Source organism: Drosophila tropicalis, unplaced genomic scaffold (genome assembly GCF_018151085.1).
Source record: "Drosophila tropicalis isolate 14030-0801.00 unplaced genomic scaffold, ASM1815108v1 contig_593, whole genome shotgun sequence".
Lineage (NCBI taxonomy): Eukaryota > Metazoa > Arthropoda > Insecta > Diptera > Drosophilidae > Drosophila > Drosophila tropicalis.
The window spans coordinates 14,140,230-14,161,686 of record NW_027173070.1 but is presented as its reverse complement, the minus strand read 5'-3'; the positions used below and the strand labels follow the sequence as shown (position 1 = coordinate 14,161,686).

The window sequence follows — 21,457 nt, the reverse complement described above, 5'->3', positions numbered from 1 at the left end:
TGTTCGAAAGTTTTACTCGCCGTAACTTTTTGCACTCAATAATTTGTTATCGAACTCGCCATCTTGTCATCACTAGCCGGCGCCAAATGTCAAAGTTTTAAATTTACTTCAATTTTCAGTTATTAATAAAGGGTAACTAGTAAGAGAGTTTTTATTTTTGCATAATATATACAAATTATATTCACATCATGTTGCGTCAATTAAATGTAAGTGATGGTGAAAATTTAGAGATTGCATAAGCATGCATTTTACCCAACAGACCAATTCTATTTTTGTCCACGAAAATTGCAGTTAACACGAGAGATTTGTCGTTGGATTTTCATGCCATGGCAACGTGGAGCAGCCGGAAGCGCTTCTGCGGAACCCCCCCCACAACTTTTGGAGTCCATCAATGATGTCATAGTAGATTATGATGGTCCAGATTTGCCCTTGCCTGAATATCCTCAAAGACCCAATGAGCCATTGGAGATACGCAAGCAACGGTGACGAATTTCCATTTCGGTTCCTTTCCATCCTGTTTTATGGGTTATTCTTGCTTATAGCTTGGTATATCAGTCGCGAAAGCGAGGAATGCTGGAGAATGATCTGCTATTAAGCACATTTGCGGCCAAATATCTTAAGGGATTCAATGAGGAGCAGACCGCCATCTATGATCAGTTAATCAATGGTGTAAGCAATGACTGGGACATCTATTATTGGGCCACAGATGTGAAACCCACACCAGATGAATATAATACCGAAGTAATGCAACTTTTAAAGGAGCATGTAAAGAATGCGGAGCGTGTGGAACGCTTTCGTCAACCAGATTTGACCTAAAAGTTATAAAAGCCCATTAGCAGTAGCCCTGAGTTTTGTCTTCTTTTGCCCTTAACTAAATATTTTATAGAAAATTCAATATTTTAAACAATACAAGCAAGCTTTAATACATAAAAGAATAATAGTAAAACATTCAACTTAAATTCAGTTAAAAATTCACTTTTAGCATCTCTCAAATACCTTATAAAGAGAAGATAAATTGGTCAACTCAAAGATCTGTTTCTTGAGTCTAGCCGGTGGTAGTAAATATTTCTTAAAGGCTGGAAATAGAACATGTTCCATATACCATTTCTGTTGCAATCCATTATCCTCATCCTGCCAATCTAGTTGACTGTAATAACGAGCTGTTTCACGACAGAAGCTTTCAAAGCACTGTGCCTCTTGTTCCCATTCTACCTCGCTGGCTAGACGCAACAAATAAAGCGGCAATTGTGTGATACTGGGCATATGTTTGGGCAGCAATGCAGGAAGGGATTCCAGAAGCACAACTCCGCTTTCATTTTGAGAAATGCGCAATGAGAAATATTCTCGCATTATGGGAGCCTTTTGCTCAAGTATAGCGGCAGCACTGGATGCCAGTTCCAGTTTATCACCATCTTCTGGTGTCCAACCAGCAGCTTCACTGTCCATTGCAATAACCAAGAGATGTTGCAGCGGTAAAGCTGGTTGCAAGCAAATCTCTGGACAATTCTGAAACTCATAGACCAAACGCTGGTAGAACAATTCCTCACTAAATAAACGAGTATTGCACATATACAACTGGGTTTCATGCTGAAAGAGGGCACGGCTCTCATCCACACATCCCACATAGACGAGTTGCTTTAGGATGCTTCGCAAACGAACATTGCAAGATCGTTCCACTTTTTGTTGCATATCTAGGACACTGCTTAGGCGAACTTCCTTGGATTTGCGGGCAGCCACCGCACGAAAACTTTCATCTTGCGAGGCATTAACATCACTTCCGGATGAAGTGCTATTTGCAGATGCAGAGGACAAGCCCGAATCGGATTGCTTGAGCGGAGCCAGAAACTTGTCCAATTTCTGCTCTTGTGAATCCGTTCTTATAAAATCTTTGGGATAAAGACGAGTTTTATCACCCGCTTGGGTTTCATCTAAGACATCCGATGCTCCCGGAAGCTTGAGTTGCTTATAAAAGGTTCTAGTGGCATTACTGCCCAATAATTGGGCCTCAACCTGCTCCTTGATACGTTCAATGATCTCGTCTTGGTATAGAAAATGAACCTCATGCTTGGTGGGATGCACATTGACATCAAGATTTTGAGGCGGCAACAGTAGACTCATATAGATAAAAGGATGCTGGCCTCGTGGCAAATACGTTGAGTAAATACCATCCAGAGATGATTTTAAAGCTATAACAAAAAAAGACAGAGAGCGTTATAAAAATAAAAACTCAAAAATCTGTACAAGATTTACCGGGTGACTCCACGAGCCGTTGATTAATAAATAACAACATCACCGCCTTCTTGGCGGAATAGTTAACCTGGGTAAGTAACGCCTCCATTCGAAATTTAAATGTATCATCTTTATAGGTCAACTCCAGCAGCTCTTTGGATATGGCAGAACCATAAATTATTCGTATATTTTCTTTCTTTGAACTATTAACTGGAGTCTTGAGAGAGGGCTGGGCTTCACCCTGTTTCTTTATTGTAAATCCAACATGCGGATTGTGTACTGCATATTTCGATACTACATCTGAGAGTTTCTGAAACTCCTCTGCCGGTGATTTTAGAGCCTGTCTTCGCTGTGGCATACTATAAAATAAGTCCTCTATGGTAATAATAGTTCCCTGGTTTCCAGCACAGGGCTTGGGTGCTCCCTGCAGTTTTCCATCCGCATAGCTGGCCTTGTAGCCGCATGGCTCCTGTTTTGTTTTGGTCTGAATTTGCATATGGGCGACATGACTGATGCTAGCCAGAGCTTCGCCACGGAACCCAAATGTTGCTATCTGGGTTAGATCCTCAAATTTGCACAACTTGGAGGTGGTAAAACGTTCACAGACTATGCCCAAATCATCCTTACGTATTCCTGTCCCATTGTCTTGGATTTGCAGCAACTTTAAGCCACCAGCTTTAACCTGAACTTGAATTTGTGATGATTTGGCATCCAAACTGTTTTCCAGCAGTTCTTTCAAGGCATTGGCTGGCCGTTGGATAATCTCACCAGCGGCAATGCGATTAACAACAACTTCATCGAGTTTCTTTATAATTCCTGGGTCGAACTCCTTTGACATGGCGGCAAAATAAAAAGTAAACAAATCATTTGCATTTAACAGTGTTGTAAAATTGCCAACTCTAATTCAATTATTTTTGGTATTTTATCGGAGCCGTTATAATTTGTGCCGTTTTTCTTTTATTTTAACAATAAGGAATTTTATTAACTTCAACAATAACTTTTAATTCATATTTCATAGTATAAACTATTTTTAAACGAAGTCTACAACAATAAGTAGTTTTCGTTAACTTCAAAAAAAACTTTTAATTCATATTTCTTAGTATAAACTATTTTTAAACGATGTCTACAACAATAAGTAATTTTTGTTAACTTCAACCAAAACTTTTAATTCATATTTCTTAGTATAAACTAATTTGGTTTGCTGCCAACAAGTTAAATGGCAAAAGGAACACTTTGTTTTATATATACGTATTTCAGAAAATAGTATTTTTAATATAATTAAATATTATTTTGTACTGAAATTTAAATTTTTATGTGTCAAACTATAACAACCATTTACATTTAAAGCAAATATATACAGAAATGCCCAAAATAATGGTGTATTTGAAATAATTGCGTACTTTTTTACGCTTACGTTCGGCCAAGATTTCCGGGTAATCGATATACAGAGGATTCTGCTTGGGGCTAAAGGAACCAAGCTGTAAAAAAGTAAAAAAAAAAAACTACAACATTAGAAATACGAATTGTGTTTAAATGTTAATATAAACTTGCATATTCAGTCGTTCGTGTCAGGTCCTTTACGATTGAGCGATAAGCCTTTAGGCTGCTCTCCAGTTTGATTATATCGACATCTGTGAGTTCTCCCAATCTATCCTTCAACAAATTTTGAAGGACAAAACGCAAAGAGGATTGTATGATAACCAAATGCTGCAGATGATTGGCCGCCAAAAGAAGTATCTCATAGAAACTGAAAATACAAAATATTGTAGACTTTTTTTAAATAAAACTAGAGTAACCTACTTATCTGTGCCATTCTTCCTGACTCTGGCTATGCTCTTGCAGGTCCAATGATGAAGATGAAAACTGCAATAAGAAAAATAAAACAAAGGTTATTGTTATCCCTTTTGAATAACATAATTTACTCACTCCAAGATAACTTTTAAAATTTTTGTGTGATAAATAGGCAACAGAATGCCAACGTCCTTAAGCTTGGATGCGTCCATTGTTAAAAATTCGGCAAGAGAAGTTTTGGCCTTTGCAAAATGTTCCAACTGTTGTTCCATATTAATTGTACTGAGGATACTATTAATATCTTGAAAATATTCTGGGCAATCGGTCTTTAGAAAAATGCGTGGTACAATATCACTTAAAGAAGTGTAACTTAAATAATTCGAGGGTACTAAATAAGTTTCCTTTCGCTGTGGCAGCCATTCGAGTAAATCGTTAAAACCATGAAATTCGGCCACCTGAGCTGGTGTATAACCATTACTATTAACTATAGTGAGATTTACACCACTTTCGACCAACAATTTGACAATATCCTGTCGATTCTTCTCAATGGCATGGAACAAGGCAGTATATCCAAAATTATCAACTGCATTTTTGTCCGCTTGATCAATCAAAAGTCGCACAGCACCAATAAAGCCACCTCGACAGGCGAAAATAAACGGAGTCCTGCCATATTGATCCGCTTCATTGATTTTAGCTCCATGCTCGAGCAGAAGACGCACAATTTTCTCTACTAGCTCACCATCTAAACGATGGCTGTCACACGCAAGCATTAGAGCTGTAACCGAATCTACATCCATGGTAACGGATGCGGAGCATTCTTTAATCAGAAACTCAGCCAATTCATAGTGTCCCTCGCGGCAAGCATGCATCAGCAGGGTATGGCCACCACGGAAACGTGCATTAATATGAAAACGTAGAGATTTCATTTCCTCGGCTACAGCTGCCACATCTCCAGTAAAAAGAGAATCATAGAGACGCTGGTCAGGAGCTACATATACTTCCCGTTTCTTTGGTTGTAACTGAAACAAAAGAATATTTAAATAGGGAATTATAAGGACAATCTGAATTCAAAAAAATCTTACCGGATCCGAAAACACGAAACCATCGTAACTTTCGTCAGAGTCTGAATCGGGTGGACCATAAGTGCACCGAGTGGCCATGGTTACTGGTATTTAAATTTATAAATAATAAATTTAGAAATTTATAAAAACAAACGAAAAGAACCCAAAACAAATTAAATGTAAAACACACAAAGCCCAAAGCTTTGCCCCAAGCCGAGTTGGCAGCTTAGCTGGCGTTCGTGATGGGCTTATCGCAGAAATAAATAACTGTTACTTTCAACTATTCTACTAATATATTTAAAAAAAAATTTTGTTTAACTTTTTTACTTTTATATACTTACCATGTATTCTCGTCTTCCAGTTGTTAAGTTTGTAATTTTAGGAAAAACTTAGTGGTTCCTCTGTATATCAAGTGTCAAACTTTAGACAGTACCGAATCTAGAGGGGACACTTGAACTTTGGGATGAAGATTATATCGCAATTTTTAAAAATATTTTCAAAGTATAAAAAGAAGGTGAGTTAATTGTTAGTTGTTAAGTAGATTTAATGATGTATCCAAGGCCACCGTGATGGGGGGGGGAAGGAGACGGGTGGGTTTCCCCCGCGCCCGCAGTTTTCAGAAGGGCCCGCGATACATCACATTCGAAAATAGCGAATTTATTTGAAGTGAAGTAGCGGGCCCGAACATGGTTACCCCCGGGCCCTGATTTTCTCTCTGCGGCCCTGCCTGTATCCAAATACATATAGTTAACAACTTTAAGAGTTGAAATTTATTTACAGTGATTTTGCAGTCACGGTTTCAAGTTCCCGATATTGCACATCTCTAGATATCCAACAGTTGGGCAACTGTTGTGCCAGCGCTAAGCTATCGCCACACGTGTTTGCAAGCAAATTAATAAATAGGCGCTGGAAATTTTATTTAGAAGAGATATTTAAATGGGTGCCACCAAAAATATGGATTTAATAGGCACAATAGAAGACGATGCCGAGGTGGAGAACCTTTCCGAGGACTCTGATGCCGAAGTAGAGGTGGGTCTTACGATTAACAAAGTAATCTCAAACCGGCTCATGTTGTCTCTTCTTTTCCTAGTATCAACCCACGAAGCTGCGTCACAAAAAGGTAACCGAGTTTGAAAAGGGCTTCGAATTTGTATCCTCCGTTAAGGAATACAATCAGGATACCTGGGATGATCTTATGAAATATGTGAAAAGGAAGGCGAGAACAAAGACAGATGACAAAATTGCAGCACGTCTCCAGCAGAGGGGAGAAGAGACAAGTGCCGCTTTGGATAGTGACGATGATGAAATCGATCTATCTGAAGATGAACTGCAGCATGATAATCTACGTCTACGTGAAAAGAAAGTCTCGAAGAAGAAGAAGAAGCAACACCAAGATGAGGACGAACAGGCCGACGAAGATGAAGGAGAGAAAATGCAATTTGATGATACAGTGGAGGCGAATGAACAGATAACTTCGTTTTATCAAATGAATCTATCACGTCCCCTAATGCGAGCTATTGGTGTCTTGGGTTATATATACCCCACACCCATACAGGCCTCCACCATACCCATAGCCTTGCTGGGTAGAGATATTTGCGGTTGTGCCGCCACGGGAACGGGTAAAACAGCTGCCTATATGTTGCCCACATTGGAAAGATTACTCTACCGTCCGCTGAATAACAAGACCATAACACGTGTCCTGGTCTTGGTGCCCACCCGTGAATTGGGTGCCCAAGTATATCAAGTGACCAAGCAGCTTTGTCAATTCACTAGCATTGATGTCGGTCTCGCTATTGGTGGTTTGGATGTGAAAGCCCAAGAGGCTGTATTGCGACAGAATCCTGATATTGTTATTGCCACGCCGGGTCGTTTGATAGATCACATCAAGAATACGCCTAGTTTCAGCTTGGACTCCATTGAGGTAAGTTGAGTATATAGAGAGAAACGTTCGTTTTTCAATTCACTCTATGATGACTACTTATCCTTGCGCTCTGAATCCACCACTTGGCTGGGTCAAGAGGAGAACTATGGTTTTTGTCTTTGTTTGGCAGAGGCAAACTGATCTAACAGAAACAAGGATATATTTAAGATCTGTTGTTTTCTTGCATAAAATTTTTGTTGGTTTTTTTTTTCCTAAGGTTCTCATTTTGGATGAAGCTGATCGTATGTTGGATGAATATTTTGCTGAACAGATGAAGGAGATTATCAATTCTTGTTGTAAAACCCGACAAACAATGTTATTCTCGGCCACCATGAGTGAACAAGTCAAAGATCTAGCTGCCGTGTCACTGGACAAGCCCATTAAGGTCTTTGTGAACAACAATCAACAGGTGGCCTTTAATTTGAGACAGGAATTCATCCGTATTCGGGAGGATAAGGAAGGCGATCGTGAGCCCATACTGGCCAGCTTGATTTGTCGCACATTCCATGACCATTGCATGGTCTTTGTGCAGACGAAGAAGCAGGCACATCGCTTGCATATCCTTCTTGGTCTTTTAAACATCAAAGCCGGAGAGCTTCATGGTAATCTCACCCAGCAGCAACGTTTGGAATCCTTGAAAAAGTTTAAGGAAGAGCAAATTGATGTGCTAATAGCCACCGATGTGGCTGCTCGTGGTCTGGATATTGTTGGTGTCAAGACAGTCATCAATTTTGTCATGCCCATCACTACAGAACATTATATTCATCGTGTGGGAAGAACAGCAAGAGCTGGACGAGCAGGTATATCTGTCTCCCTGGCCGGTGAGAAGGAGCGAAAGATTGTTAAGGACATCATCAAAAACGCAGAGAGCAGTGTCAAGAATCGTATCATTCCTCCAGAGATCATAGAGAAATATAGAAATAAACTAACTGCCTTGGAACCGGAAATACGTGAGTAATAAATAGAATGCACAGGGAATTCTATTCTAAACTTTAATTTGTTTATAGAAAACATCCTTGATGAAGAGCAGGCAGAAAGGCAAATAGCCAAAACGGAACAGCAATTGTCGAAAACAGAACGCAAACTATTGGGTCAACAGCAGGACAGACGTACCTGGTTCCAAACTAAACAGCAACGAGAGCAGGAAAAAGCTCGCCTCGCTCTGACCCCCGAAGATGATGGAGCAGCTGGCAAGAAATCTGGTAAGCCCGGCAAAGCTGGTGCCAAGCGCAAGCGTCCAGAGTACGGCGGTGATGGTGAAGATGGTCCGCCAGTCGCAGAGTTGGATGCCAAACGGAATGCCAAAAAGAAGAAAAAGGAAGAACCAAGAAAGAAAACACCCGAGCAACTGGCCAAAGAGCGTGCCATGAAAGAAATCGAGCAAGTGTCCCTAGTACGAGCCAAAATGGCCAAATTGCGCAAGCGTCCAGGCAAATTGGGTGCAGCTACTGAGGTTCAACATAAGTCCACAGATCGATCTGCTGGAGGATCAAGAAAGCAGCGACGTGGTGCAAACTCTGCATTTGCTAATGATCTGACCGATGTTAGTCGCAGTGGAGCTCTAAGATTAAGGTAAGCCTAACGATAACGGATAAATTGGTGTCACATTATTTACCTTTTTCTGTTTTTTAAATAGATCCGAAGCCAATCGCCACAAGAAAATGAGTAAAATAGCTGCCAAAAAGAAAGTAAGCAGCGTGAAATTAACCAACAAGGCGGGCAAAAACAAATTCAACAAGGGCAAGAACTTTGGTGGACCACGTTTCACCAAGAAAGATAAAAAGAAATAGACTATTAATGTTAACAATGTACAAATAACAAGTTGTATAAAATAAATCAAAAATTTTTAAACAAATTTAAATTTACCGCGTAAATTTTTAGGAGACTTACGTTACCAAACACTACCCCAAAATGAGTGTTGAATAGTTGGTAAAATCTAGATTTCAAATTCAAGTGTTGATCAACGACTGTCGTACAAATATATTATTGTTATGAAATTGTAATAATTTTTTTCAATGCTCCGTTTATTATCAAAAATCCGCCTTATAAGGTAAGCAAAACGAATATAATGATAGTTGCTTGCTTCAATTTACAGTTTGTTTATTATTTAGGCCACGCAGAACAAGGTTTGCCAGCTCTTCCACCTCACGTGGTGTCCAACCGGCGTCAGGAGCCCCCAAATCTGATGATGATCTACAAAATCAAATAAGCAATGAGCCCATCAAATTTTTCGGTAGCCAAGCGGCAACTTGGCGTGCCCGGGATACACGCAGCGGCGGCAGCGATGAATCTCTATGGTATCAACCGTATGTCATCTCCGCCAGTTTGGCCATTTTCATGTTCTACTTTTGCTATCTGCGTGAGGAGAGCGATATAGATCAACGTTTGGATGGCAATCTCTATGATCATGTCAGTGGCTTGGAGGAAGTGCAACTAACGGTTAATTACAGATACAACAAAGAGAATGGCTTGGATACCAAAGAGCAGGAGAAGCGTTTAATCGAATTGGGTGTAAATCTAAGAGAATTGGATGCCAAATTGGCGGCACAATAGCAAAAAACAAGTTAATTAAATGGAATGTATTTAAATTAAATCCGACTTATTAATCAATCATTTATGCGAAAAGCTAATAATAATTAATATAATAATATAATAATTGATTATTTTTCGCATGTCATTAAATGGGTTTTCTCTAGAGAGAAAATGTATTACTCTTTTCATGTCATTAAATGTGTTTTTTCTAGAGAGTAATCTTATACTATATTGAAAAAGACGAAAAGCATAAACTACGTGATAAACACTCTCTTGAGAATACAAAAAAAAAATATAGTTAAGAAAATCTTATTTGAATTTTGAGATTAAGCATCAAGAACTTCAACAAAAAGAGCACTCAAATAGAACTAACAATTTTTTGTATAAATCTTTCTTCTATTAATTTATAAAAATGTGCAAAAAGTTTAATTAGTGATACACACGGAAAACCATTCTTCAAAAATGTATTCAATAAGAAAATAAACTATTAAATTCTCATAAGAAAACTATTAAAAAATTAAGAGTTAATGTCTACTCGAATTTCTGCCTCAATTCGTTTCAACAATTAATATTAACATTTACATTTTACATATATAAATTTATTTAAAGCACATTTATTAAGAAAATCATTACAATGTCAGTTACTTCTTTCTGTTTTAGTTTTTATCTAAACGAATTTAATTCTTGTCATTTATTTTTTTGGGTTTTTTTTATGACTTCTTGGTCGTTGTTTTGTAAATTATGTTTTAAAACAAATGCATATAAATTTTGTTGATTTTTAATAGTTTATTTTTGTTGTTGTTTTATAATACGAGAATTTAATACAGTTTTTGTTTTTGTCTTGAACAATGTGAAATGCAAAAAGTTTTTTTTTAATTTAGGGGAAAAAATAATTAATGAACACAAGCTTGCAATAAGAAAATAATAATAGTAAGAACAATCGTATATAATGAGCGAAGACATTTTTTTTTTTTTTTTCGTTTTAGTGAGTATGACTTAAATGAAGATTATTGTTTCATTTTTTTTTCTGTATATGTATATGGATATATATATATATCCACATGCAGTTAATACGTGTTTTGTGCGCAAACAAATTAGATTTTATATAAATCAGAAAGCACACCGAATTTTTTGCAGTGCATAGTTCTCATCTTTAGTATGTTAGTCTTTTTTTTTTTTTGTATGTTTTTTTAAATATCCACCAGAAGATTAAGATGGGTGGAACTTAGTTTTGCGTCTAACTAACTAATCGGCTTTACGTGGCTTACGCTTGCGAACTTGCTCGGTTTTCTCAGGCTTCGTTTGCGGTGCCGCATCTCCAGCTGCTTCCGGCAGTAGAGGTTTCTTTTGATGTTCTTTTTGATCTGCCTCCTGTTCTTCATTTTGCTCTTCATCTTCCTCCTCTTCTGCCTCTTCGACATCTTCTTCGTCTTCAGCTTCCTCATCATTCTCTTCTTCAGCCTCTGCATCTTCATTTTCATCATCTTCGATGTCTTCTGTGGCCAAATCCTCAACACCTTCGGCTAGATTATCCTGAGATTCGGAGAAACTTTGTCGTTGCGATTTCTTTGGCGGATAAACAAAGTCCACCAGGCAGACCAGAAGCAATCCCAAGGCAGCACCCACAAATATGGTTGCAATGGCAAAGAGAGCATATGAACCCCATGTGGGCAAACCATATTCCTCCTGCAGGCGGCCGTTGAAGTCCTTAAAGAGTTTTTGCGTGTGCTATTAGTACAATGAATGGAATATTGTGCAATGAGGTGGCAACGAATGAGTCATGTTTGAAGAAGATGACAATAGTTGATGGAATGCAAGCAAATAAACATGTTCTGAACTCATGCATTTCTTATGGGCATGTGAATGACCAATTGGGCACGTAATTATTATTTTATAGATTCATTTGGTTGCATTCCCTTAATCAATTGAAGCTGCGTATGTAGCTGATTAAGCATGGGTATCAATCATACGTCAGAGCAACTGATAAGCTTCCTCAATAAAGCCAACGAACTGGCCAACGAAACTTGTGTGATTAATTGAACCCAATTATATATATACATAAATGGATGTACCTTGAGTGTGTGCGACAGCTTAAAGAAGTAAGACAATAGCGACATATGGATGGTATCGGGCTTCTTCCAGGCGGACAAGGGTTCAATACTTTGCCATTGCTTCTTCTTCAAAAAGAACAAGAGTGCATCGCCATCCCGGGCGCCACGATATTGGCGGAATTCACCATCTTTAACACTGCAGTAAAAAAAAGTATTTTGTTAAGTTATCTAAGAGTCGGAGTCGGAGTCCACCACTCTGTTCACTCACTGATATATTGTGGGCAAGGCTGTGACAAAGAAACGTCCACTTAACGATGGTGAGGTGGTCACATCGATTTTAGCCACTTGCACATTAAGATCATTTGCGGTACGTGCGAAACGTTCCCATGTGGGTGCAAGATTCTTGCACGCTGGACACCAAGGCGCAAAACTGGAAAAAAATGTAAAAGCAAAGCACATGTCAATATGGTGGGCAGATGCGTAAAAGAAAAGAAAAAAATTGACTCTAGGCAACAGGCTGCGTCATCAACCAAATAAGCCGCAAGTGCAACATTCCAGAAAACCAGATTTTTTTTTCCTATGACTGCTAATCAGAGAGGGTTGGTGTGGGGTGGGGCAGGGACATTCTTTGATGTGTTGTGTCACTTACAATTCAATCATCCATTCGCCATCTAACATTAAATGCCAATTATCCTCATCCAATTCGATTAGTTTGCCACCTGGCTGCACTGCTGCTCCTCCTCCTCCCCCACTACGGACGGTGCTGCCCTGCGCCAACGTTGACGGTAGCTGCGCTGCCAGAATTACCGCTATGACACATGACGCCGCCGCGGCCAGCCGCAGATAATGTGTGTAAGAATGCATTAAATATTTAATTATTGCCGTTTAAATGCAAATGCTAACGAGCAGTCGCTATTCACTGAGGAAAAAAATACAGCCAAGTTACTTCAATTTCAGAAACTTTTTATTTAAAGAAATTCCGAAATTGATTGTAACTTAAAAATAAAAAATGCGACTGACACTAGAACACTAGAGATGTGTTTAATTTCAATAACGCATGTGCGATAACAATCGGGTTTCGATGACAATTATCGATTTCGACGGTAATTACCGATAGCTTCTTGCATCCCTGAAGACTTGTCAACACTGCAGCTGACAGCTGTTGCTCATTCAATTGACAGCGTTGCACGAAGAACACCAGAATTTCAAAAGAAACAATGTCGAAGCGTGTTCAGCCGGCTTGGGAAGCACCGAAGGTCACCGACCGGGCCAAGTTGCGACTGTTTAACAGTTTAACCAGGCAAAAGGAGGAATTTGTTCCACTGCAGGGAAATACGGTAACGTGGTATAGTTGCGGACCAACAGTCTACGATGCCTCCCACATGGGTCATGCACGGTAAGTGAGCGCATACCCCGCCACATCACCAAAGGCATGGCACATCTGCTATCTTATCTTCCTCCTATACGCAGATCTTATATTTCATTCGACATTCTACGACGCATTCTTTCCAATTATTTTGGATACAACATTCACTATGTGATGAATATAACGGATATTGATGACAAGATCATTAAGCGTGCACGCCAGAATCACCTTTTTAACGAATATGCTCAAGAGGCTGCCAAATTGCCATTGGATCAGTTGCTAACAGAGCAAAAGGAAGTGCTTAATCTATTTCAGGCCACCTGCGCCAAAAACACAGATCCCGATAAGAAAATAATGCTTGACAAGACTCTGCAACGCATGAATGATGCTGTGGAGGCTTTAACTAATGCTGTTAGTCAAGGACAGGCGGAGATTGTGTCGGAGAAGAGAACGAATTATCTAAATGAGGCCAAGGATCCCATTTCGGAATGGTTGGACAAACAAAAAGGAGCCCAAATCAATGAAAATTCCGTTTTTGAAGAGCTTCCCCAATATTGGGAAGATCAGTTTCACAACGACATGAAGTCACTGAATGTGAGTCATCATAATCAGCATCACTTAGTCAATTAGTTGACGAAATTTCATCATTATTTTTGTTGCAGATTTTGCCGCCCGATGTTTTGACTCGAGTCTCGGAGTATGTGCCTCAGATAATAGCCTTTATACAGCGCATCATTGATAATGGTTTGGCCTATGCGGCAAATAGTTCAGTTTACTTTGATGTGAATGGCTTCGACAAACGAGAGAAACATCATTATGCCAAATTAGTGCCGGAAGCATATGGCGATACCAAATCTCTACAAGAGGGTGAAGGAGATCTCTCAATAGCCGAAGATCGTCTTTCGGAGAAACGTTCTGCAAATGATTTTGCCCTATGGAAAGCCAGCAAAGCTGGTGAACCCTGGTGGGACAGTCCCTGGGGTCGTGGTCGTCCTGGCTGGCACATTGAATGCTCAGCCATGGCTTCCGACGTTTTTGGTTCTCAATTTGATATCCATACCGGAGGTGTAGACTTGAAATTTCCCCATCATGACAATGAATTGGCTCAATCTGAGGCGGCATTCAATGAAGCCGAATGGGTTAAATATTTCCTGCATACAGGACATTTAACCATAGCTGGATGCAAAATGTCCAAGTCATTGAAGAATTTTGTAACCATTCAGGAGGCTCTGAAGAAACATTCAGCCACACAATTGAGGCTAGCATTTTTGTTGCACTCATGGAAGGATACACTGGACTACTCGGAGAATACCATGGAAATGGCCACACAGTATGAAAAGTTTCTCAATGTAAGTGAGGCGACGAAAAGAGAGACATGTAAAATCTTAATAACACCATTCCAAATTTGTTATTAGGAATTCTTTTTGAATGTAAAAGATTTGACGCGACATGTTCTCTCTGATGAGCCGAGAAAGCAATTTGATGCCTGGTCCGAGGTGGAGGCAGCTTTGCAAAAGAAATTTGCGAGCTCCCAGGAGCAAGTGCATGTGGCTCTTTGTGGTAATGTGTGTAAAGCCTTGGTTCAAAGAACTCTCATAATTAATTTATTTCTTCTTTCCTTCAGATAACATTGATACTCGAAGTGCCTTGGACGTGATACGGGAATTAGTCTCAGCTTCCAATGTCTATATACGCGATAATAAGACGCGTTTAAATAGTTTATTACTACGTAATATAGCTACATATATCACCGATTTGTTGCATGTCTTTGGTGCCATTGCCGGACCGCGTGGTGGCATTGGCTTCCCCATGAGTGGAGGCCAGTCTACAAATGGCTCCAATCAGGATCTCGAGACTACATTACTGCCCTATGTTCAATCGCTGGCCGAATTCCGTAATGTTGTCCGAGAACAGGCTAAAGTCCTCAAGGCATTTGATATTCTTAAGCTTTGCGATGATTTGCGTGATAATATTTTACCCAATTTGGGTGTACGTCTTGAGGATAAGGATGGTGGTCAATTTGCTGTAAAGCTGGTCGATCGTGATTCACTTTTGCGTGAACGTGAAGCCAAATTGGCGGCCGAAGCGGAAAAAGCAGCTGAAAAGGAACGCAAAAAGCAAGCAGCCGCCGAAGCAGCAGCAGCCAAAGAGGCACAACGTCGCATTAATCCCAAGGATTTGTTCCTTAGCGAGACGGAAAAATACTCGGCTTTTGATGAGAATGTAAGTCTTTGTGTTAAATTTGGATGACATTTAGATATTAAATATCTTTTCTCTATTATATATTATAGGGCCTACCCACTCTTGACAAGGAAGGCAAAGAAATAAGCAAAGGACAGCTTAAGAAATTGCAAAAGCTACAACAACAACAGGAACAGCGCTACAAAGAGTATTTGGCATCCGTAAATGGAGCCTAGATATATATGTAAATATAAGATTCCTAATCCAGTCCACTTAAACGCTTCATATTTATGATATTATAGCATTTCATCCAAAAATCGAAATTTAACATTTTTTTGCACTTCTCAAAACTAAAAAGTTAAAGAAATAAAACTTTGTATGGAAACTTAGCTTGAACTTTTATCTTAATATTGCATTGAGGTTGTTTACAAACATTTTGGGGATTGTGTATTTTCTAGTGTATGAGATAGAGAGATACATACATTTATAGAGTTAAGCTATGTCCTTAGTCGCGGCTGCTATGAGAATTTCGTTTTTACGTAACAAACTTTAAAACTCTTGCTTAACACAATCAACCAGAGGGCCGGGGCTAACTTCGACCGCGTCAAAGTTTGTATACCCTTGCAACTTTTTTGGTAACTCTATCCTTACCTATTAGCCATCAATGTGGAAGAACGTTTTATCTAAAAAGGCTTAAGCTTGAGAAAGAAAGGCCTACAATCATAGGAAATAACGAAGATATTGATCAAAGTCACTGTTTTCCACCGATCGTTCCTATGGGAGCTATATGATATAGTCACCCAAACTTTATCAAATTCGGCACAGTCATTAACATATATATTAAATTAAGAAATGTTTAATTTAAAAGCAATCGCGTTAAAAGTAACAAAGTTATTTACAAAAGTCACTGTTTTCGACCAATCGTTCCTATGGGAGCTATATGATATAGTCACCTGATCTTGATCAAATTTGGCATAGTCGCTTATAGGCGTAGTAAACTCTCTAATATTAAGTTTCACGACAATAGCTCAGAAAATAACGAAGGTATTGAGAAAGTCACTGTTCGTGACTTGGCCGTTTGTATGGGAGCTATATGATATAGTCACCCGATCTTGATCAAATTTGGCATAGTCGCTTATAGGCGTAGTAAACTCTCTAATATTAAGTTTCACGACAATAGCTCAGAAAATAACGAAGTTATTGAGAAAGTCACTGTTCGTGACTTGGCCGTTTGTATGGGAGCTATATGATATAGTCACCCGATCTTGATCAAATTTGGCATAGTCGCTTATAGGCGTAGTAAACTCTCTAATATTAAGTTTCACGATAATAGCATAGAAAATAACGAAGTTATTGAGAAAAGTCACTGTTCGTGACTTTGGGGTTTGTATGGGAGCTATATGATATAGTGGTCCGATCCGGCTGAATCCGAGATATACAACGCCTGCAGTATATACAAGCCTACGTGCACAATTTCAGCTCTGTAGCTCTTACGGTCTAGGAGGAGTTTGCGTTGATCCAGACGGACGGACGGACGGACGGACGGACGGACGGACGGACGGACGGACGGACGGACGGACGGACGGACGGACGGACGGACGGACGGACATGGCTAGTTGAACTCGTCTCGTCGTGCTGATCAAGAATATATATACTTTGTATGGTCGGAGATGCTTCGTTCTATGCGTTGCACACTTCTGACCAAAATTAATATACCCTTTTTGCAAGGGTATAAAAATATCGTTAACCATCTTTTTTTACCTTAATTAAATTATTGACCAATCTTTTCGAATATTTTTCTTAGTGGTATTAATTTCATATAAAAATCAGCAAAATCACAATAATAAACAGAAGAAATTTTGGGTTTGGGTTTTCAGAACCTCAGATCGAGAGCTATATTCAAATACAACGATTTTTTTTTTTGAAAAGCACGCAAAATGTGAAAAATTTACATGAATCTCCCAAATATTAAGATATTTTAATTAGCTCTTAATATAGCTGACAACGTATTTGGTAACTTTTGAAATAATTACAATAAATTCATCTAATCTCTATTTGATATGCTTACACAATCTTCCTATTTAGTTCGGAACGAGAAGAATAAATGAAGATTTAAGTCAATTCGGAATACACATACAATATTAGCTACCACTTATAAGTCTTTGGCATATAATCCATCAAAAATTTCTATTATTACTTTATAGGCTACCAATATCATTGTAACGCTTCAGTTTGTCCGGGAAATTGTCGCGGAATAGTACAGGATCTGCACGAAATTCAACCGTACGCAATGGCATACGTCCATAGATCTTTGAGAAGCGATCGATGCACGCCGATCTCTCACGCATATGATTTAGATCCGCCGATAGCATTTCCGTATTTGTACATTCCGGACATTTGAATTTCTTGCGTGGCGTTACTTTAATTGGCGGATTATTGGTTATATTGGCCACTAGGAAATTCATGGCAATATCCTCACAATTCATATGCTCATCCACCCATTGTTTAATATCACCCGGCATGGCATATGTGTACATATGACTCCAATACTTGTGATGAAAAGCGGCACCCGTAAGAACCATTGAGATTTGATTTGTCCATTCGGATTCGTAATGCCAACGCATGGTAACATTATCCCAGACATGAATGCGACTAGGAAAACCAACAATATGATCCGGAAACTCCCGCCAAACTTCATAGCTGAAAAAGAAAAGTGATTTTAAGTGAAACTATAGAAAAAATCATTTGGAGCTTACCCAAAATCAAGTTCATCTGTGGTCAACATTATAATGTCATCATCTATGGTCAAAATGGCTTCGGTTTCAATCTCAGGATAAGGAAAAAAGCGATTCGATAACTTATTCTCCTGTGTCTGTATGATTTTTAAAGTCTTTGAGATTGAGGGAAAGGTGGACACTATAAAAAAAAAAAACAGTCATGAATTGAATCTATATAAAATAGAGTAAAGAAATTATATACTTACAGTGCGGTGGTGATTTTTTTTGATTATTCCAAACAACTAAAATGCTTTGCAACGATGGAACCACAGCCAATTTCTGTATCAATAGGAAAAGACTCTCGACGCGATCGTAGGTAAGAATAACGGCAGTGAACCCTTGAGATTTTGGTGCCAATGAAGATAAAAAGAGCGGATTAAATGTGGCATGACTATTTGTATCAATTGAATTCCATTGCCGACTACTTCTTGCCCTCAAGGGGAAGATGCGACTCTCTAGAATCTCAAGAGCTGTTATGGTTATGGTCTTTAGATCCTTGAAATATTTAGAATATAACCATTGCACTTGCTTTTGCATTTCGACAATTTTCACATTGGAAATGCTTTCCAATTTACGTAAAACTGAATGTAATTCCGATTCTCGTATACGAACCGAAGCCAAAGACCAATCGACTACATCCTCAAAGGGTAATATATAATTATCTATGGCTATGACGGGTATACAATTCTGTGACATTATCTCTAAGAGATCGGGTTGACCCAAACGCAAACTGCGCGCAACTAGACAGAATTTGCTTTTGGCCAGCAAGTGAGGATAATCCAAACGTTTTTGATGATTGACAAAGGAACATCTCAGGGAGAAATCCAAACTCTGTTCTGGAGACTGACTTTCACATGGACCCAGGACTTGAATTTTATCTGGTTGAGAGTTGGCCAACTCTTTAAGAGTTCTTAAGAAATGTGGCAAGAGATTCAATTGAGCCACCATTAAGAGATATTTGCGTTGACTAGTTGCATGGGGGGCATGTGATTGGGCCAAACGTGGACTCCACACAGGAATGGATACATCGAATCCCTGACGATATGACCACGAATCGAAGCCGCCGCCAAATATAATTGCATTTGCCGTTGTCACATCCATAACGGTGTTATAATTGGGAGCACTTCCCGGCAGCATATTGAATAACATGTGATTCTCACCCCGATCCCAAAAATCCAGAGTGGTCAGGGCCATGCCAGCTAAATGTTTATCAAACATATTTTGATTTAACAAATCCAAACTGGGCAGAAAGAGGCAAGCCTCATTCGGATTTGAGGTGTAGTAGCGACTCTTTAGGACTGCCTCGAGTATTTGAAAATATTCACTGGACAAAGTGCTGGCCACCTTGTCGGTCTTTTCGTCCACAAATTCTTGCAGTGGATAGATATAAACCTTTAGACGATCATGCTCACATTTATAGATATTCAGGCAATCCCAGAAGGTACAGTTGCCATTTCTCTCAATGCGTTGCTCTGCTGCATCTGATTGTAGTAAAATCTCCTGACTGTGGGTCAAGTCCAGTACCAGGGTATGCTTATCCTTTTTGCCACTGAAAAAGAATCCATCCTGACCGCTGCCAACATTGCCAAATGAAAAATCCCATAGCAAAAATATAGAGCAGAATAGCACAAGTGCAAGTAGTCCATAAGTCAGGAAATTCAATATTTGCTCTTTGGGATTACCATGCGAGATGGAACGATAACTTAATAAATACTTTAATTTGTTCATTTTACTAATTGGTGGTTTGTAGGTGTCCTTGAATTCTTTTAAAATTCCTCCTCTGTTTTACGTATGTAGTATGTATATATCCAATTGTTGTGTTTTACATATTTATGGCAGCTAGCAAATTGTGATTCCTATTAGAAAGCTTTTGTTTACAAAAATTAGCTGTTGCCCAATAATTGGGACCACAGATCGATAGGCGTCTTCCTTCACACCGGAATTTGGTCTACCATTTTCAATTTGCGTTAATCAGTTTCTTTCAACGTGATATCCTTCTTAAATTCTTGTAGAAATATTAAAGACGTGAACAATCGTATTATGTTTACAATGTTTTTTTAAGTTAGCTCATAAACAAAAACATTGCCGAGCTAAATTCACCACACCTATTAACTACCTGCACTGAGATTACCCACCAAATCCTACAGATGTTGCCATTGTACGTTAACCAACACTACATAATAAACCGTGGTGAAGTTTGAAGTTTTAAAAGTTTAAATAGTTAAACGATAAAAGTAATTGATAGACTACCACATGTGAACAACTTTCAAATCCATTTATTAATAATCAAATAATTTCAATGCTCAGTCATAATTTATTGTTAAAAAAAAACATTCAAAATCACAAGAGAAGTGTGTCAGAAAAACCACTGTAATCTAAAAATTATAGATTATCACTTGTCTCCCTTAAGTGGGACACCAAATTTGGTGGCTTTTATATCACATTTAGGCAAATTTTTTTTCAACTTTCGTGCCACCTCATCCATATCCTTAACAAATACCATATCGAAGATAAGTAGCTGCTGGAGATTTTTCAATTCGCTAATGACAGCAAGATCGGCATCGACTAGATTATAACATCCCGAAACTTGAAGCCGAGTCAGACTATCAGTTAAATGTTTAAGTCCCTCCAAGCCCTCGTCTTCCAGGTGCTTGCAATTATGAAATATCACCGTGTCTATGTGATTACAATTCTTAAAGTGTTCCAATCCGATTTTCATTATAGAAGCATTGGTTGCGTCAATTACTTTTAGGCAAAACTGTGTAGTTTCAGCTGGCAGGGAATTGTAATCCTTCCATAGTTTACTAGGACTATCCACAAACCTGACACCTCCACCATTCTTTACCACCCACTCGGCGCAAAGACGATTGGGGCCCACCTTGGCCAGACGTTGAGCATCAACTTGGTTGAATGCTACTGCAACATATCCCCAAATCTTTCGAGAGAGTCCCGAAGCACCGATGGAGGAAGAAGGACTGCATCTTAGTGCGCAACTTGATCGAGATAGCAACTGGCTTAACATTCTTTTTTTTTACACGGCAACTTTTGGATTGTTGCTGGTCAGCTTTACAACCGCCTGTTAACTTCCTTTTGATTTTGTATTAATTTATTATTTTAATGATATCAACAGCTGTTTACTTTTTCTTATTTTGTTTTGTCCTCTCATTTCCAAAAGCCCCTTGCGATTTCCAGCACTGATGAGAAATGGCGGTGTTGGGTTATTTCCTACTTTTTCTGCCTATGATTTTGATCCATTTTTAAATTTTTTTTTTTACAACAATTTTAACTGTCACCTAGTACATCTCAAATGGTATCAAATATGTCAAGTTTTGTTTAAATTTTATATTCCAGTGGCAGGAGCATTTTTTTTAGCAAAATATTTTTAAATTAATTACTTTATTATTGGTGTAACACCAGTAATTTCTTAAAGTGTAAGGGTTGCTCATGCTGAGCTCGCTGCTGTTTCTTTCACATAAGTTTAGTGTTGGAAAACGAAATTGGGAAACTATTTGTTGTTTTTTTTCTTAAAAATTTTACCGGTTTTTTTC

General features: G+C 38.8%; 9 protein-coding genes across 10 annotated transcripts; 4 read left to right on the top strand and 5 right to left on the bottom strand.

The window, feature by feature from the left end:
• Positions 1-56: 56 nt before the first annotated feature.
• On the top strand, positions 57-946 carry LOC137576259 (succinate dehydrogenase assembly factor 2-A, mitochondrial). The gene is made up of 3 exons (XM_068289264.1): positions 57-206; positions 292-482; positions 543-946. The coding sequence occupies exons 1-3, from the start codon at positions 189-191 to the stop codon at positions 814-816; spliced, it is 483 nt and encodes a 160-aa protein (XP_068145365.1). The 5' UTR covers positions 57-188; the 3' UTR covers positions 817-946.
• Mlh1 (DNA mismatch repair ATPase Mlh1) lies at positions 898-3,088 on the bottom strand. Its single transcript, XM_068289262.1, has 2 exons — positions 2,251-3,088; positions 898-2,186 (listed from the first exon to the last, which is right to left on the bottom strand). The coding sequence occupies exons 1-2, from the start codon at positions 3,065-3,067 to the stop codon at positions 979-981; spliced, it is 2,025 nt and encodes a 674-aa protein (XP_068145363.1). The 5' UTR covers positions 3,068-3,088; the 3' UTR covers positions 898-978.
• Positions 3,089-3,507: 419 nt separating this feature from the next.
• Gasz (ankyrin repeat, SAM and basic leucine zipper domain-containing protein 1) lies at positions 3,508-5,544 on the bottom strand. Its single transcript, XM_068289689.1, has 6 exons — positions 5,423-5,544; positions 5,103-5,185; positions 4,156-5,039; positions 4,030-4,092; positions 3,781-3,976; positions 3,508-3,707 (listed from the first exon to the last, which is right to left on the bottom strand). Exons 2-6 carry the CDS (start codon positions 5,178-5,180, stop codon positions 3,552-3,554), a joined length of 1,377 nt encoding a protein of 458 aa, XP_068145790.1. The 5' UTR covers positions 5,181-5,185; positions 5,423-5,544; the 3' UTR covers positions 3,508-3,551.
• A 385-nt stretch (positions 5,545-5,929) lies between these two features.
• Positions 5,930-8,863, top strand: Rs1 (Dead-box helicase Rs1). The gene is made up of 5 exons (XM_068288801.1): positions 5,930-6,110; positions 6,172-7,002; positions 7,220-7,952; positions 8,010-8,574; positions 8,639-8,863. The coding sequence occupies exons 1-5, from the start codon at positions 6,018-6,020 to the stop codon at positions 8,790-8,792; spliced, it is 2,376 nt and encodes a 791-aa protein (XP_068144902.1). The 5' UTR covers positions 5,930-6,017; the 3' UTR covers positions 8,793-8,863.
• Positions 8,864-8,907: 44 nt separating this feature from the next.
• On the top strand, positions 8,908-9,781 carry LOC137575999 (uncharacterized). Its single transcript, XM_068288805.1, has 2 exons — positions 8,908-9,052; positions 9,114-9,781. The coding sequence occupies exons 1-2, from the start codon at positions 9,018-9,020 to the stop codon at positions 9,553-9,555; spliced, it is 477 nt and encodes a 158-aa protein (XP_068144906.1). The 5' UTR covers positions 8,908-9,017; the 3' UTR covers positions 9,556-9,781.
• Positions 9,782-10,111: 330 nt separating this feature from the next.
• Positions 10,112-12,626, bottom strand: LOC137575998 (thioredoxin-related transmembrane protein 1). Of its 2 annotated transcripts, none has more exons than XM_068288802.1 (4): positions 12,235-12,626; positions 11,854-12,015; positions 11,607-11,781; positions 10,112-11,262 (listed from the first exon to the last, which is right to left on the bottom strand). In XM_068288802.1, the coding sequence occupies exons 1-4, from the start codon at positions 12,447-12,449 to the stop codon at positions 10,780-10,782; spliced, it is 1,035 nt and encodes a 344-aa protein (XP_068144903.1). In that variant the 5' UTR covers positions 12,450-12,626; the 3' UTR covers positions 10,112-10,779. The 2 variants fall into 2 exon arrangements, with proteins under 2 accessions (XP_068144903.1, XP_068144905.1); XM_068288804.1 differs by having other exon boundaries at positions 10,112-11,241; positions 12,235-12,625.
• Positions 12,627-12,745: 119 nt separating this feature from the next.
• CysRS (cysteine--tRNA ligase, cytoplasmic) lies at positions 12,746-15,521 on the top strand. Its single transcript, XM_068289020.1, has 6 exons — positions 12,746-12,981; positions 13,056-13,545; positions 13,614-14,300; positions 14,367-14,511; positions 14,576-15,174; positions 15,243-15,521. The coding sequence occupies exons 1-6, from the start codon at positions 12,803-12,805 to the stop codon at positions 15,366-15,368; spliced, it is 2,226 nt and encodes a 741-aa protein (XP_068145121.1). The 5' UTR covers positions 12,746-12,802; the 3' UTR covers positions 15,369-15,521.
• A 1,468-nt stretch (positions 15,522-16,989) lies between these two features.
• sotv (exostosin glycosyltransferase sotv) lies at positions 16,990-20,038 on the bottom strand. Its single transcript, XM_068290716.1, has 3 exons — positions 18,116-20,038; positions 17,889-18,048; positions 16,990-17,832 (listed from the first exon to the last, which is right to left on the bottom strand). The coding sequence occupies exons 1-3, from the start codon at positions 19,635-19,637 to the stop codon at positions 17,331-17,333; spliced, it is 2,184 nt and encodes a 727-aa protein (XP_068146817.1). The 5' UTR covers positions 19,638-20,038; the 3' UTR covers positions 16,990-17,330.
• A 165-nt stretch (positions 20,039-20,203) lies between these two features.
• LOC137577290 (ATP synthase subunit s, mitochondrial) lies at positions 20,204-21,212 on the bottom strand. Its single transcript, XM_068290717.1, has one exon. It carries the CDS (start codon positions 20,929-20,931, stop codon positions 20,302-20,304), a length of 630 nt encoding a protein of 209 aa, XP_068146818.1. The 5' UTR covers positions 20,932-21,212; the 3' UTR covers positions 20,204-20,301.
• Between the last annotated feature and the right edge of the window lie 245 nt (positions 21,213-21,457).